The sequence below is a fragment of the Xyrauchen texanus genome, chromosome 11 (assembly GCF_025860055.1).
Source record: "Xyrauchen texanus isolate HMW12.3.18 chromosome 11, RBS_HiC_50CHRs, whole genome shotgun sequence".
NCBI lineage: Eukaryota > Metazoa > Chordata > Actinopteri > Cypriniformes > Catostomidae > Xyrauchen > Xyrauchen texanus.
In genome coordinates this window covers 43,181,956-43,195,960 of record NC_068286.1, presented here as the reverse complement: position 1 = coordinate 43,195,960, position 14,005 = coordinate 43,181,956, and the positions used below count along the sequence as shown (strand labels likewise).

At 40.6% G+C, this 14,005-nt stretch overlaps 1 protein-coding gene across 1 annotated transcript in view; it reads left to right on the top strand.

The window, feature by feature from the left end:
- The window catches only part of ptprdb (protein tyrosine phosphatase receptor type Db), a 101,994-nt gene that overhangs the window by 69,088 nt on the left and 18,901 nt on the right, over positions 1–14,005 (top strand). The window contains exons 10-23 of the mRNA XM_052137734.1: positions 462–731; positions 1,814–2,395; positions 3,076–3,218; positions 3,310–3,451; positions 4,203–4,505; positions 4,713–4,906; positions 6,865–6,888; positions 7,030–7,147; positions 8,496–9,173; positions 9,614–9,711; positions 11,095–11,351; positions 11,850–11,943; positions 12,116–12,325; positions 12,643–12,803. Coding sequence (XP_051993694.1) covers positions 462–731; positions 1,814–2,395; positions 3,076–3,218; positions 3,310–3,451; positions 4,203–4,505; positions 4,713–4,906; positions 6,865–6,888; positions 7,030–7,147; positions 8,496–9,173; positions 9,614–9,711; positions 11,095–11,351; positions 11,850–11,943; positions 12,116–12,325; positions 12,643–12,803 — 3,274 coding nt within the window. The remainder of the gene's footprint in view (positions 1–461; positions 732–1,813; positions 2,396–3,075; positions 3,219–3,309; positions 3,452–4,202; positions 4,506–4,712; positions 4,907–6,864; positions 6,889–7,029; positions 7,148–8,495; positions 9,174–9,613; positions 9,712–11,094; positions 11,352–11,849; positions 11,944–12,115; positions 12,326–12,642; positions 12,804–14,005) is intronic.

Here is a 14,005-nt window from a genome sequence, read left to right as displayed (position 1 = left end):
TTTTCTACGATAAAATGTCAGGAATTGTGAAAAACTGAGTTTAAATGTATTTGGCTAAAGTGTATGTAAACTTCTGACTTCAACTGTATATGTATGTATTTCTATTTTTGTACTTGTAAATTAGATGACAAGTACAAACGTACAAAACATTTGAAAATATTTAAGTCACTAAGATAATCAAAAATAGACATTACTACATGGTTTTGTAATATATAAAAAATGTTGTGGTTGATATTTTCAGCCTTTATTGCTATATTGTGATAAATTACCGTACTTGCAATTATCTTGTAATGTTGTATTTTTGGTCATCCTAATTTCACTATTTGTGAGTACAAGCAGAATCATAACCTGCAGCCTACTGTATTTTGAGGTGTACCTTTATTAGGTTCAGTGCTCTCTGTTGCATTAATAATGTCTTTAGCATGAGTTAATGAACTGCTCACTCTCTTTCACACCCTCAGTGCGTCGTATCCCTCCTCGCTTCTCAGTGCCACCGATGGATTATGAGATCATGCCAGGAGGCAGTGTGAATATCTCTTGTCAGGCAGTGGGCGTTCCCATGCCATATGTCAAATGGATGCTGGGAGCCGAGGATTTGACACCAGAAGATGATATGCCTATTGGGCGGAATGTTCTGGAACTCACAGATGTACGCCAGTCTGCCAACTATACCTGTGTGGCCATGTCTACACTGGGAGTTATAGAAACTGTTGCCCAGATCACAGTTAAAGGTATGCTGAAGTGAGATTATCAGACTCTTTGAAGATGAATGTCCTTACATCAAAGATAGTAAGAAAAATATCTTTTGGTGAGTGTAAAAAAAACAACATTTAGCTCAATCTTTTTGATCAGTCTTAACTAAAGATTGACCAAAAAGGGTTTTTCAATGGGTGGTGGCACTCTACAAAACATCTAGAAAACTGGATGGTCAATGGCTGTTGTAGGCTTTGTTTGAAAACCGAGTGAGCTGGGCAGAGGGCGGGGCCAGGTCGTGATTCTGCCCTGTCACATAGTCCATCTGTGCTTTATTTTAATTGTTTTTCTGTGTAAACATGCACTAAATGGACCTACATTCTTTTATATTCATTGCGCTGCATCTTTAGCATAAGAACTCGTTTGCTCTGAACATCCTCAAAGGCATAACCCTAACTGAAATGGAACCTCATAAGTGACCGATTTGGAATGCTCTATATAGCCAACAATTCTGCGTATCATGAAAATAGCGCTCTCTTCACTCAAAGTGCACAGGACAACACACTTTATTCCAGTAGTTAGCATGTAGCTAAACTAACTATGCAATACTCTACAACACATACACAAATTATAATATCAAATATTAGATAAAATAGTAAATTTTTAAGCTAGACTAATAATTTTTTTCGACACATTTTGGTATTGAATGTATTATTCCTTTTGCCATAATCAGATACTATCAATACATTTTCCAATCAGTGGTTATTTTCAAACTGGTATGGGCTTTTTTCAGCTTCCTTACATGGTTTGCCTACTACAGAGATTCCCTGCTTTCATTGGATAGTTCAGAAACGCCCATGCTGGTTTTGGAAATGTCCACTGATTACTACATTGAGATTCCCTACTTTCATTGGATAGTTCAGAAACGCCTATCTCGGTTTGAAAACGGCCACAGATTGGGAAATACCCATTATTGTTCTGAAGAGACCTATCCTTCTAGAATATGGCCAAAATGTGGAATTTTAGATGGCAGCATAGTTATGATGTCCTTTCTGTCACAGTTTCTGTCCTTTGTAACTTTCTATGTTCTTTCTACCCATCTATTCCTTTGACCCCACAGCCCTTCCCAATCCTCCAGGAACTCCAGTTGTAATGGAGCGATCTGCCACCAGCATTACTCTCATGTGGGACAGTGGGAATCCACTTCCTGTTTCCTATTATATCATCCAATATCGCCCCACCTCCTCCAGCGATGTCTTTAAAGAAATTGATGCCATAGCAACAACTCGTTACAGTGTGGGTGGACTCAGCCCCTACTCACACTACCATTTCCGGGTCATGGCTGTGAATTCTATTGGCTCTGGCCCACCAAGCCCGACGGTCGAAGCCCGTACAGCCGAACAGGCACCTAGTTCCCCTCCTCGCCGTGTCAGAGGTCGTATGTTGAGCGGTTCCACAGCAATGGTGCAATGGGAGGAGCCAGAGGAAGCCAATGGTCAGGTGGTTGGATACAGGGTATATTACACATCGGATCCATCACTTCCTGTGAGCCAATGGGACAAGGAAATGGTTCGTGGGGCAAATTTTTTGAACATACGGGACCTGACACCCAACAAAACCTATTATATTAGAGTGCTTGCCTTCACTGCCGTGGGAGATGGACCTCTCTCCAGTGACCTGCACATCATCGCAAAGACAGGAGGTGTGCATAATGTGAAGTCAGGATTATTTTATAGATTTTAAAGGTGCACTGAGTAATTTTTGGTTTATCTTCTGCTGGGCGTAATTGCTGTTTCTTGGGCTATGGTTACCAATACCATCGTAGTAATGCGCTATTCGCATTATGAGAAAAATTGAAAAAATTGTCTGATAATGCTCTAGGTGGTCTACCTATTGTTAGTTATTCGGCTGGTCAAGTGCTTTCAACATGGCAGGGCCAATGAGGCAGTCCAACTCTTTAAAAACTTCACTGCATAGGCAAAACGCAGTAACTACACGCTGTATCTAAATTGAGTTATGATCAGTCCTGTGACAGCTTAACTGAAATCAGATCCAGAGAAAGCAGAATGGGACTATTTTATTATCCACATTTGGCTGGAGAATGAAAAAAATTTGAAGCTTTTTTTCTCAGTTTCATTGTTGGCATAGTGACTGCATTTTGTCTTTGTAGGGCAGTACTGATGTGACCGGATTCTTCATCTAATGTGAATGTTCATGGTTTTAAAAACATTTTTCAATACTACCGAAGTATATATTTCTTAATGTTTAAAATCTATTTTTAATGAGAAAAAAAATACTGAGTGCACCTTTAATATTGCACCTGATTTTGTTTCTGTTGCATCATTCTATAAGCATCGTCTTTCTGCCTCTACTCTCATCTAGTCCCATCCCAGCCCATTGAACTGAAGGCAGAGTTGAAATCAGAGACAAGTATTCTTCTGTCGTGGATCCCTCCAGCTCACAGTGGCACAGATGCCATCACTGGCTATGAGCTCATATACAGGCTTGGAGACCAGCCAGAGCAGGTACACACATACACACAAGTTTACATTTTGTAATGCATAGATAAGTGGTAAAAAGTCTAAATGTCTCCATGTCTCCATGTCTCTCCTCCAGAAATTAACATTTGACCCAAGCTCCAGTTATCTGTTGAAGAATCTGAAGCCATTTTCCACCTACATATTCCAACTAGCAGCACGTAGTAAACATGGCCTGGGGGCATTCACAAGTGAAATCACTGTTCAGACTCCACAAACACGTATGTACTGTTTGAACTTTCATATAAAGCAGACATAAACAGCCTTCTTGTTGCTGAAAAGACCAGTATAACTGTTTAAGGGTTTTGTGTGCTGGTGTGCTTATCTTAACCAGCAAGACTTTCTTGGTCAATCAGCTTCGCCAAGAAGACCATATTTGTGGGTCCACCAAAAGTAAAATTTTCTGTAACTTATTTTTCTGGCTTGAAAAAATTTGCATCACTAATTATTACCCCATAGGGGTAATTGGGTACTAATATTAATATGAATACAAAGGTCATTTTTTACTTGTCTGTGAGCTTGCTTGGGTTTTAAATGTCCTGAACAAAATTGAGCTGCTCACAAAATTGTTTGATGGAAACCCAGCTAGTTGTTTGCTTTTTATGATTCCAATCTATCATTGAAAGTCATAGATGTAGATTTGGTGGGTGGGTTAAGAGTAAAGAAAGGATAAGAGCATAAGAGACACTCAGTGAAAGCACCTTGAAAGACAGAGTCAAACAGGTACGTTTAATGTTGTTTGTTTCAGTTCAGTGAAAACGCATCTGATTTTTTTGTTACATGTCTTCTTAATTTTATCTGTCTATGACAGCAACATTTTATGACAAGAGCATTTTATTTGTAGTCTGTTTTCATTTTGTGTCTTTTTGTCTTTAACTCTGACTTAATTTCCACACATCATCCACGCTAACACTAAAACTAACCACTGATGCCTTACTACACACAATTAAACCCTCCCACTTCTACAATCAGAGTCCATACCCCTTCCCCAGAATGTCACATGCATAAGCCCCTCCTCCTCAAGTCTGTTGCTCAACTGGGCTCCACCCCTCATTGACGACAATGGAATCATAACCGGATACTCCATCCGCTATGTGGCAGTGGAACGGGAAAAAGACCCCGTACAAAGGATCATGGACATCCCATCTAACTGTTTTCGATACCGGATAGAGGGACTAAAGAAAGGGACGTTGTACTCTGTTACTGTCGCTGCCCACACAGATGCAGGCCAAGGGCCAGAGAGCCTGCCGGTATTGGTTCGCACTGAGGAAGATGGTATGTCTCTATGGCCATGCCTTTATCTGACCCTTGACCTCAAGTTAAACCTCTCCTTCATTCGGTTTTACCGAACCATTAATCATGATAAATAAACTATACTCCGACACCATACCTCTTTTCCTCTCCTTTTCTTGCCTTCTCCTGTGAGCTGGAACGAATGTTCAGCTGTGTTAACTTGTCTTTTATCCTAAAATGCCCCTTCAGTGCCCAGCGCACCTCCACGGGCTGTGGATGTTGTGGTCTTAAATGCCACCTCTGCCAGAGTGTCATGGAAACCTCCAGTTGCTGAGCGACAGCATGGAAAGATTCGTGGTTACCAAGTGATATATGTCAGGCACACAACAGGGGAGAGAACAGGCTCTCCCAGAATCAAGGAACTCCAACTGAGAGACTCACAGGTAGGAGACAACAGCACACTAACCACATTTACATGCACTTAAGAAAACGGTTTATTTGAGGGTTTTTGCAGAAAGTTACATTCTGAAATGTCATGCAAATGAGAACACAGATTTTCTTACACTGCTTGAGGGATTAAGAGAAAGCGGGTTTCACTCTAAGAACACAGCTTATGTGGCCATGTTTACAGTTTTTTGAAGAATGCGTGAACAGACAGCATAGGTCAGAGCCCAACAACAACTGGAAAGAATTCCACATTTCTGAGAGTACAGTGGAAAAAGCACATAAACTATAATCTATACCCATTTATACACACCAACTTAAAATATCACATTTGCGCATATGCGCTCCTACATTGGGGGAATCCCAGAATTTTATGTAAGAGGGAAACCCCACTATTGCAGCGCAATTCCGCTGCAGGTCACAACAGAAAGTTAAGTAAACAAGCACAGCAACAAGTCTGGAATATCTAGAAATAAAGCAAGGGAGAATAAAATAGCAAAGTCTTCCTCGGACTCCATGTTTGTTATTTGCACAAGTGTCATGGGGAAACTATGTTGCTGTGGAGAAATCATTCTCGAAATAAGCCGCTTTCTTGCAATAATCCACTTTCTGGAGTCCATGTAAACGTAGTCACTGACAGATGTACACAAAAAAACACACTTATTAAAGGAATGTTCCAGGTTCAATACAAGTTAAGCTCAAACGACAGCATTGTGGCATAATGATGATTGCCAAAACAAATTATAATTTCTACTCAAAATAACCCTAGCAAAAATCGAGGTTATAGAGAGGCACTTTTTAAGACAATTCTTTGAGGGTTTAAAAGCAGAAATGTAAAGCTTATAATTTTATAAAAAGCGCTTACATTAATTCTTCTGTTAAAACTTGTGTATTATTTGAGCTGTAGAGTTGTTTAAATTGTCATTTTTACATTTTAGGGTTTGTTGACATTACATCGTCATGGTAACGTGGTTGTAAAATTGGCTATAACTATACACAGAAATGGTTAGTAAGTGATTTTATCTCTCTAAAATCATGTTAACACACATATTTCTTATGTCTTTTGGCTATAATTTTGAAACTGTGAGTATTTAAATGTTCAAAAATTGGCCCCAATTCACTTCCATTGTAAGCGCCTCACTGAAACCCAGATTTTTGCTTTTTTTGAAGTAAAGGAGGAACGGGTAGAAATTCATTTTTGTGGTAATCAATTTTATTCCACAAATGCTGTCGATTAAGCTTAACTTGTATTGAACTCAGAACATTCCTTTAAGTCTGTTTGTAGCAACCCTTATTTGCATATTTAGTTTTCCCAATTCAAAGATAAATGACCTAATTTCTTATTCACAGTAATTCATGGATTTACAACTTTTTTTTCCCCAGCATCAGCATATTGTTGTATTTAAACTCTAGAAATACCATGCAGATCCCAACTATTTCTTGATCTGTACGAGTTGTTTGTTTGGCAGTGATAAGAGTTCTTAGCTCATCTAATGCCTAAATGGACTTTAATTTCTCTTTAAACTTCAGACAACATCAGTGTCTGGTTATTAACCGTCTACTAAGACAGAAGCTCTGATAACCTTCTCAGAGTCTAAAAGCCTTTAAACCACCATAGTTCCAGTAAACATTTTGCACTAATGATTCTCAGTAGACCTCTATTTTGTTGTTGTTAGTAATCAAATTTAGTCTCAGCATTTACATCACTTATCAAGAGGAATTACATTTTGCTTAATCTTTTGAGATAAGAAAAATCAAAGCATTTCCCACAGTGAATATTGACCCTTGACATGACTTCCAAGGGGGAGACCGGGTGGAAAAAGGTCATAAAACCTAATAATGACGTATCATTATAAGTGAACCTTTAGTAAAAATAAATAAATACTGCATTAATATTGTATAAAATGTGTGGCATAATTTTTTAAAGTTTACTTTGTTTTTGTCTTAAATGTTGCAGCCACAGAATGATTCCAAACAATATGTGAGTATGTCTACTCTAAACATGACCAATAATTTCAATTCTCTTTAGCAAATTATATCATTTTAATTTATTATAAGCCATTTTGGTTTGATTGCATTTTGGATACTAAGATTTCAGTAAGGTGTGTATGTGTTTATTTAGGAGCTGATTTTGTCTGATTTGTGGCCGAACACTGAATACTCTGTGGCTGTAGCTGCGTTCAACTCAAAAGGCGATGGAGCAAAAAGCAAAGCTACCGCCATCAGAACAAAACCCTCATGTGTGTACACACACTCAAATGCACACACATTTATGCACTGATAGACACTCTTGCTGTTAAATTTATCTCAAGGCCAAAGGTGCCGTAAGCATTTTTTATTTTTTTTAATAACACACGGATGTCGTCCCTACTTTCTGACAGATATCACTGGAATAGGTGTCCTAAGAAATCACATCCCTAGCCTCTGCAAACAGGAAAAATCTGTTTATTGACGAAAATGTTCATTGACGAAGGTTTTTTTATTTTGTCAACGATAACAAAGATAAGGCAAAAAAGATGTATCATGATGATAATCAAACAGCTTTAATTTAAACATACTGTTCACGAAAATATGAGAAAAAAATGATATAGCAACATATTAACAGTGCATTAAACTATTCATTTATTTATTTATTTAAATTTGTATCCCCTTTTCTCCCCAATTTGGAATGCCCAATTCTCACTACTTAGTTGGACCTCGTGGTGGCGCGGTTACTCACCTCAATCCGGGTGGCGATAAGTCTCAGTTGCCTCCGCTTCTGAGACCATCAATCCGCGCATCTTATCACATGGCTCGCTGTGCATGACACCACGGAGACTTACAGCATGTGGAGGTTCATGCTACTCTGCGATTCACGCACAGCTCACCACATGCACTATTGAGAGCGAGAACCACTAATCACGACCACGGGGAGGTTACCCCATGTGACTCTACCCTCCCTAGCAATCGGGCCAATTTGGTTGATTAGGAGACCTGGCTGAAGTCACTCAGCACATCCCGGATTCAAACTCATGACGCCGGTGGTGGTTGTCAGCATCAGTACTCGCTGAGCTACCCAGGCCCCCTTTCATTTATTTATTTTAATGAAAGAAACATCTTGGAAGAATTGATTCAATAATCCAGCCATATTATGTTATAGATTTTCTGTGTGAACGTAATGTAAACTTTGTGAGCTAAAAGAGCTGAACACCTTTACTATGAACAACACTTATAGGTAAATTACCTCACTCAAATGCATCCTATATATTTATCATCTACCTATCTATCAACAACATAAACTTAGTATTACAACTTACTGAGTTGAATAAAATGACATAAGTGAAACCCTACAGTCTTGTTGACTTCATGACGATGAACTTTACAGACGCATGCAAATGTTTACCATTGCAAGTCCACAAGACCACAAATACACATACGGAAGTCTTGCGTAAGTTCGCAAAATAGCTGTAATCACTTACAGCACCTTAACCGCAAAAGCAAGAGTTTCACTCTCAGTAACTCCCCAAAATAGTATGAAACAGCTACAGCTTTACATATTCAGTCTTGATCACTACAATATTACAATACCCCATATTATCTGCTCCACAGTGCCAGGTTTGCCCCTTCTTTCAGTGGCATCATCGGAGGATGGCAATGCCCTGCTGAACTGGCAGCCTCCTCCAGCCGGTTTGTCACCTGTGCTGGGCTACAGGCTCTCATACGGCCAGGCCGATCCAACCTCCGACTCCTTCATGGTACTGGAGCTTGATGCTGACAAACGCACCTACACCGTCTCGTCCCTGAGTGCTGGGGTGCTGTATGTGTTCCGTCTCGCAGCCCGTAGCGTGTGGGGTTATGGTTCAAGCTGTCAGGTCACACTTCTAACCCCAAGTGTGATGGTAACAACCACAGAGGACACGGTTACCATCCCAGGCACAACGGAATGTCGCTTTGAGGTTGCAGAGAGGTCTCAAAATGCAAGCATTCCAGAAACCATTCCGTCTTTGGCTAATTTAACGGCTGAAAACATTAACTCCACATCTGTGATTCTGAGATGGGAGCGACCAGGAAGCAACGAGCAGATCCAAGGTTACCGCGTGTGGTTTGCAGTCAGCTATAGTAATGGCACGGACATTGCCATGGAATCTGATGTTACTGAGCCCACTGTAGTTCTTAACGGCCTAAGGGCAGATACTGAGTATTTGGCGAGAGTGTGCCTGCTTAGCAAACATGGGTCTGGGCCCTATAGTCACCCAATATCCATCAGAACACAATCAACACAGGAAGGTAGGACACATGCATATCATCGCACATCAAGGCACCCTTCCCAAACAAACCACCACATTCTCTTTTCTCTGAAAAGATGTACACACTGACTGTCCCTTTCTCTGTTTATATGTGATCCTTTCTGTTTATCTGTGTTTGTCTGTTTCTTGTTGGGTAACGTCCACTAAGGGCATAAAAAGGTGAGAAATATTACTATAAAGGAGTCTAGATAAATATGGAGTGCTCCATAATCTCATAAGTGCGCTTTATTAAAGGTGAGCTCTTGGACACAAACAAAAAACTCTTGACAGTACCTAGAGAAAAGAGTGACTAGCTCTCTTTTCTCTGATGTTGCTCTTTTCGACGTGGGAATGATTGAAGCCAGAGGTTCAGCTGAAGTGAGCTGATGTATTGATGTATGATGGTTTATATGTTGATCTCTTTGTTTTTCTGTTTAATAGTGTTTGCAGTGAACTTCAAAGTGAAAGCTGCTATGAAGAACTCAGTGCTTCTGACTTGGGAGTCACGCACTGCCAGTAATAAAGCACAATCTCTCATTGTAAGAACTGCAAAACATTTTTTGTGTGTGAGTGCGTGCGTGTGTGTATGTATGTGGTGTCACAGTTTGAGTCTTGATTTTGTAGTATTTTTCTTAAGACCTCTCAAGACCACATGGCCTTGTTCTTGTTGATAATTTCATGTCTTGGTCTGGGTCTCATAAATCATTAATTGTCTTGGTGTGGGTCTTTAAATTTGAAGTCTTGGTCTGGATCTGGGTCTATTTCCAGCACACTAATGGTGATAATTATCTCAACCATTTTGAGAGTTTGCTCTGGAAAACTGCCTTGGCATGAAACATGAATGATGCGAGACATTCATCTCACTTCATTAAATCTCACTTCATTAAATTGCACAGCCTGGTTCATGGACTCGTAGGTCTTGGCCTGGGTTTGGGTCTTTAGGTTCATTCTTGCTCTGGATTTGGGCCTTGACGGGTCTAATTTAGGTCTGGCTCTTAAATGGTCTAGCTTAGGTCAGGGTCTGGTACTGGTCTGGATATGGGTTTTATGAAGTCTGATATTGGTCTGGGTCTTAGGGGGTCTGGTATTGGTCTGGATTTGTTCTTTAGATGGTATTGTTCTTGGTCTTATGGGTCAGCTATTGGTTTGGATATGGGTCTGAGGGGATCTGGAACTGGTCTCGATCCAGGCCTTATGCGGTCTCGTATTTGTCTGGATCTGGGCCTAATGGGGTCTGGTATCGGTCTGGGTCTTAGGGGGTCTGATATTATTGTGGGTCTTTGAGGTCTGGTATTGGTCTTGATCTAGGGCTTAGAAGGTCTGGTATTGGTCTGGGTCTTAGGGGTCTGGTTTTGGTCTGGATCAGAGGTCTCAGGGTGTCTATTGTTCATCTGGGTCTTATGGGTCTAGTATTGATCTGAGTCCTGGTCTTAGGGGGCTTGGTGTTCATCTGGATCTTACGGGTCTGGTATTGATCTGGGTTTGGGTCTGGTATTGGTCTGGATCAGGGGCTTATGTGGTTTAGTATTGATCTGGGTTTAGGTCTTAGGGGTTATGGTATTGGTCTGGGTCTTATAGGGTCTGGTATTGGTCTGGCTCTGGGTCTTAGGGGGTCTGGTATTTATCTGGATCTGGGACTTAAGGGGGTTTGGTAATGGTCCGGATCTGGATCTTGAAGGGTTTGGTCTTGACTCGCTGATGTGTGTGTATATATTTTTCCTCCCTCACCTTCCCCTTCATACTGCAAACGGAGCTGGAATAGAATGACTGTGTAAGTGTGTATGTTAGCATGTGTCTGAGGTGTCAGTCTTAATCTCTTTCTACTCTCCTCAAGTGTGTGTGTCTCAATATGTTGAAAATCTGTTCTGGAGAAGTGTGCATTTTTTATTTATTTATTACTGTTCCATTTATCTTGCTTTCAGATCTCATATGGAGATGGTGAGAGTTTGGAGGTGGATGGGCGGCTCAGCCAGAAGTTGGTCACTAAGCTAAAGCCTCATTCTGTCTATACCTTCCTGTTAACCAGTAAAGCTGACAGTACTGGAGGCCTGCAGCACCGTGCGGGCGCCATGACCGCTCCAAACCTGCTGACCAAGAAACCTCAGCTGCTGGACAAGACCAGCGCCCAGAGCATTGCTACATTGCAGCTGCCCACTGTCCAGGAACAGGCTAATGTCAGGTCAGCAAAACACAAATGAATGCACCCACACTGAGCACACCTCCACATGCACATTCACTATGTACAGCTAAACACACCACTATTATTTTCATGCCCCCACCCCAGTCCTCAATTCCCCAAAAAAATCGAATTCTCATTATTATAATGTGAAAAAATGATTTATTCACATACATTACTACGTTATTATATTACTACAATACATTATTTATATTGTAAACTACTTGTATATAATGTTGTTGTGTTGTACTTAAAATAATGTATGCTAATTTTATAAATAAACAAAAACAAAAAACAATTGTGTCCGGATGGCATGATTGTCATGACTGAGAATTAAAAATTGGGCTGGTGCTTAATTGTCATGAAAATAATGTCACAATGGAAAAATCTTAATGGTCATTAAAATAATGGGCATTATTTTCTTATACCTGTTTTAGTTTTTTGCCCGGGTATTCTTCAAGAGATTTACCCATAATTATAATTTATAATTTTTCTTGGAAGGGGTTTCTACATTGTGGTTGTTCCTCTTAAGAGGCAGCGAGGAGGAAACTTCCAGAATTTATGGAGTGATCCAGATGAGATGAATATTGATGAGGTACAGAATTTAAATGATGTGCTCTAATTGTGTTTTAATCTTTTTAAAAAGAGATGTTTTAATTTTAATAATTTTGTGCAATGTGCAAACAAATCAGGCAATTGTTCAGCAAATGGGAGCTATATTAATTTGACATGTGTCTTGTGCTTGCCTTGTTTGCTGGTTTCACCAGCTGCTGAGGGAGATTAATGGCACCGGTCGCTCTGTGCGTTCGCGGAGGCAAGCAGAGGCAAAACCATACATCAGTGCTCATTTCCAGAATCTCCCTGCTGAGTTTAAACTAGGAGATGGACGTGTGTATGGAGTATTCCTGAACCGACCCCTTCTTAATGGACAGGAGTATGTCTGCTTCGTACTGGCTATTCTTGAACTGGGCCAGAATGTAAGTCACTCCATTCTCTCTCATTTAGGAGACCACAGTGATAATGAAATGATAGCACCCTTTGTGGTAATTCTACATTCTTTGACTATTCTACATACTTTCTGTAGTGTGTGAGCATCATTCTCAGTGAAACTTAACACTGTTTGAACCAATAAAATGATATCACTCCCTTGAAGGCGCAGTGAATCAATAATTTTTAGTTATTTTCCACTGGCTAAAACTGATCTCCAGATCTTTCTGTTTTATTCATAGAGTATTTTGCACTTGTTATTGGTTTTGCTGATGTGCCAGGTGTCTGTTTGGTCTTTGATTGATAGACCGTGTATTCCACGAGTCCATTCTCTGATGCCGTGCTATTCTCTGACGTTGAGCCACAGCCAATCGTAGACGAGGAGGAGGGGCTTCTATGGGTGGTGGGGCCAGTGCTGGCCGTCATCTTCATCATCAGCATAGTCATCCTCATTCTTCTCTTTAAGAGGTGAGAGAGAAAGAGTATTAAGCAGGAAAGTGATTGATATATATAGAGGTGAATGGAGATTCAATTATATCAGCATGTTAAAAGAGGAAGTAAAGGAGGAGAGAAGATGAGATGAGTGGGGAGGGATGAATAAGTGATGGAAGCCCATGGAAGGTCTATGGAGAAAATGAATGGGATTTTTTCTTCTGGAACCCTACTGTTGCACTCTATCACAAATGTTATACACTCACCTAAAGGATTATTAGGAACACCTGTTCAACTTCTCATTAATGCAATTATCTAATCAACCAATCACATGGCAGTTGCTTCAATGCATTTAGGGGTGTGGTCCTGGTCAAGACAATCTCCTGAACTCCAAACTGAATGTCAGAATGGTAAAGAAAGGTGATTTAAGCAATTTTGAGCGTGGCATGTTTGTTGGTGCCAGACGGGCCGGTCTGAGTATTTCACAATCTACTCAGTTACTGAGATTTTCACGCACAACCATTTCTAGGGTTTACAAAGAATGGTGTGAAAAGGGAAAAACATCCAGTATGCGGCAGTCCTGTGGGCGAAAATGCCTTGTTGATGGTAGAGGTCAGAGGAGAATGGGCCGACTGATTCAAGCTGATAGAAGAGCAACTTTGCCTGAAATAACCACTCGTTACAACCGAGGTATGCAGCAAAGCATTTGTGAAGCCACAACACGTACAACCTTGAGGCGGATGGGCTACAACAGCAGAAGACCCCACCGGTACCACTCATCTCCACTACAAATAGGAAAAAGAGGCTACAATTTGCAAGAGCTCACCAAAATTGGACAGTTGAAGACTGGAAAAATGTTGCCTGGTCTGATGAGTCTTGATTTCTGTTGAGACATTCAGATGGTAGAGTCAGAATTTGGCGTAAACAGAATGAGAACATGGATCCATCATGCCTTGTTACCACTGTGCAGGCTGGTGGTGGTGGTGTAATGGTGTGGGGAAGTTTTCTTGGCACACTTTAGGCCCCTTAGTGCCAATTGGGCATCGTTTAAATGTCACGGCCTACCTGAGCATTGTTTCTGACCATGTCCATCCCTTTATGGCCACCATGTACCCATCCTCTGATGGCTACTTCCAGCAGGATAATGCACCATGTCACAAAGCTCGAATCATTTCAAATTGGTTTCTTGAACATGACAATGAGTTCACTGTACTAAAATGGCCCCCACAGTCACCAGA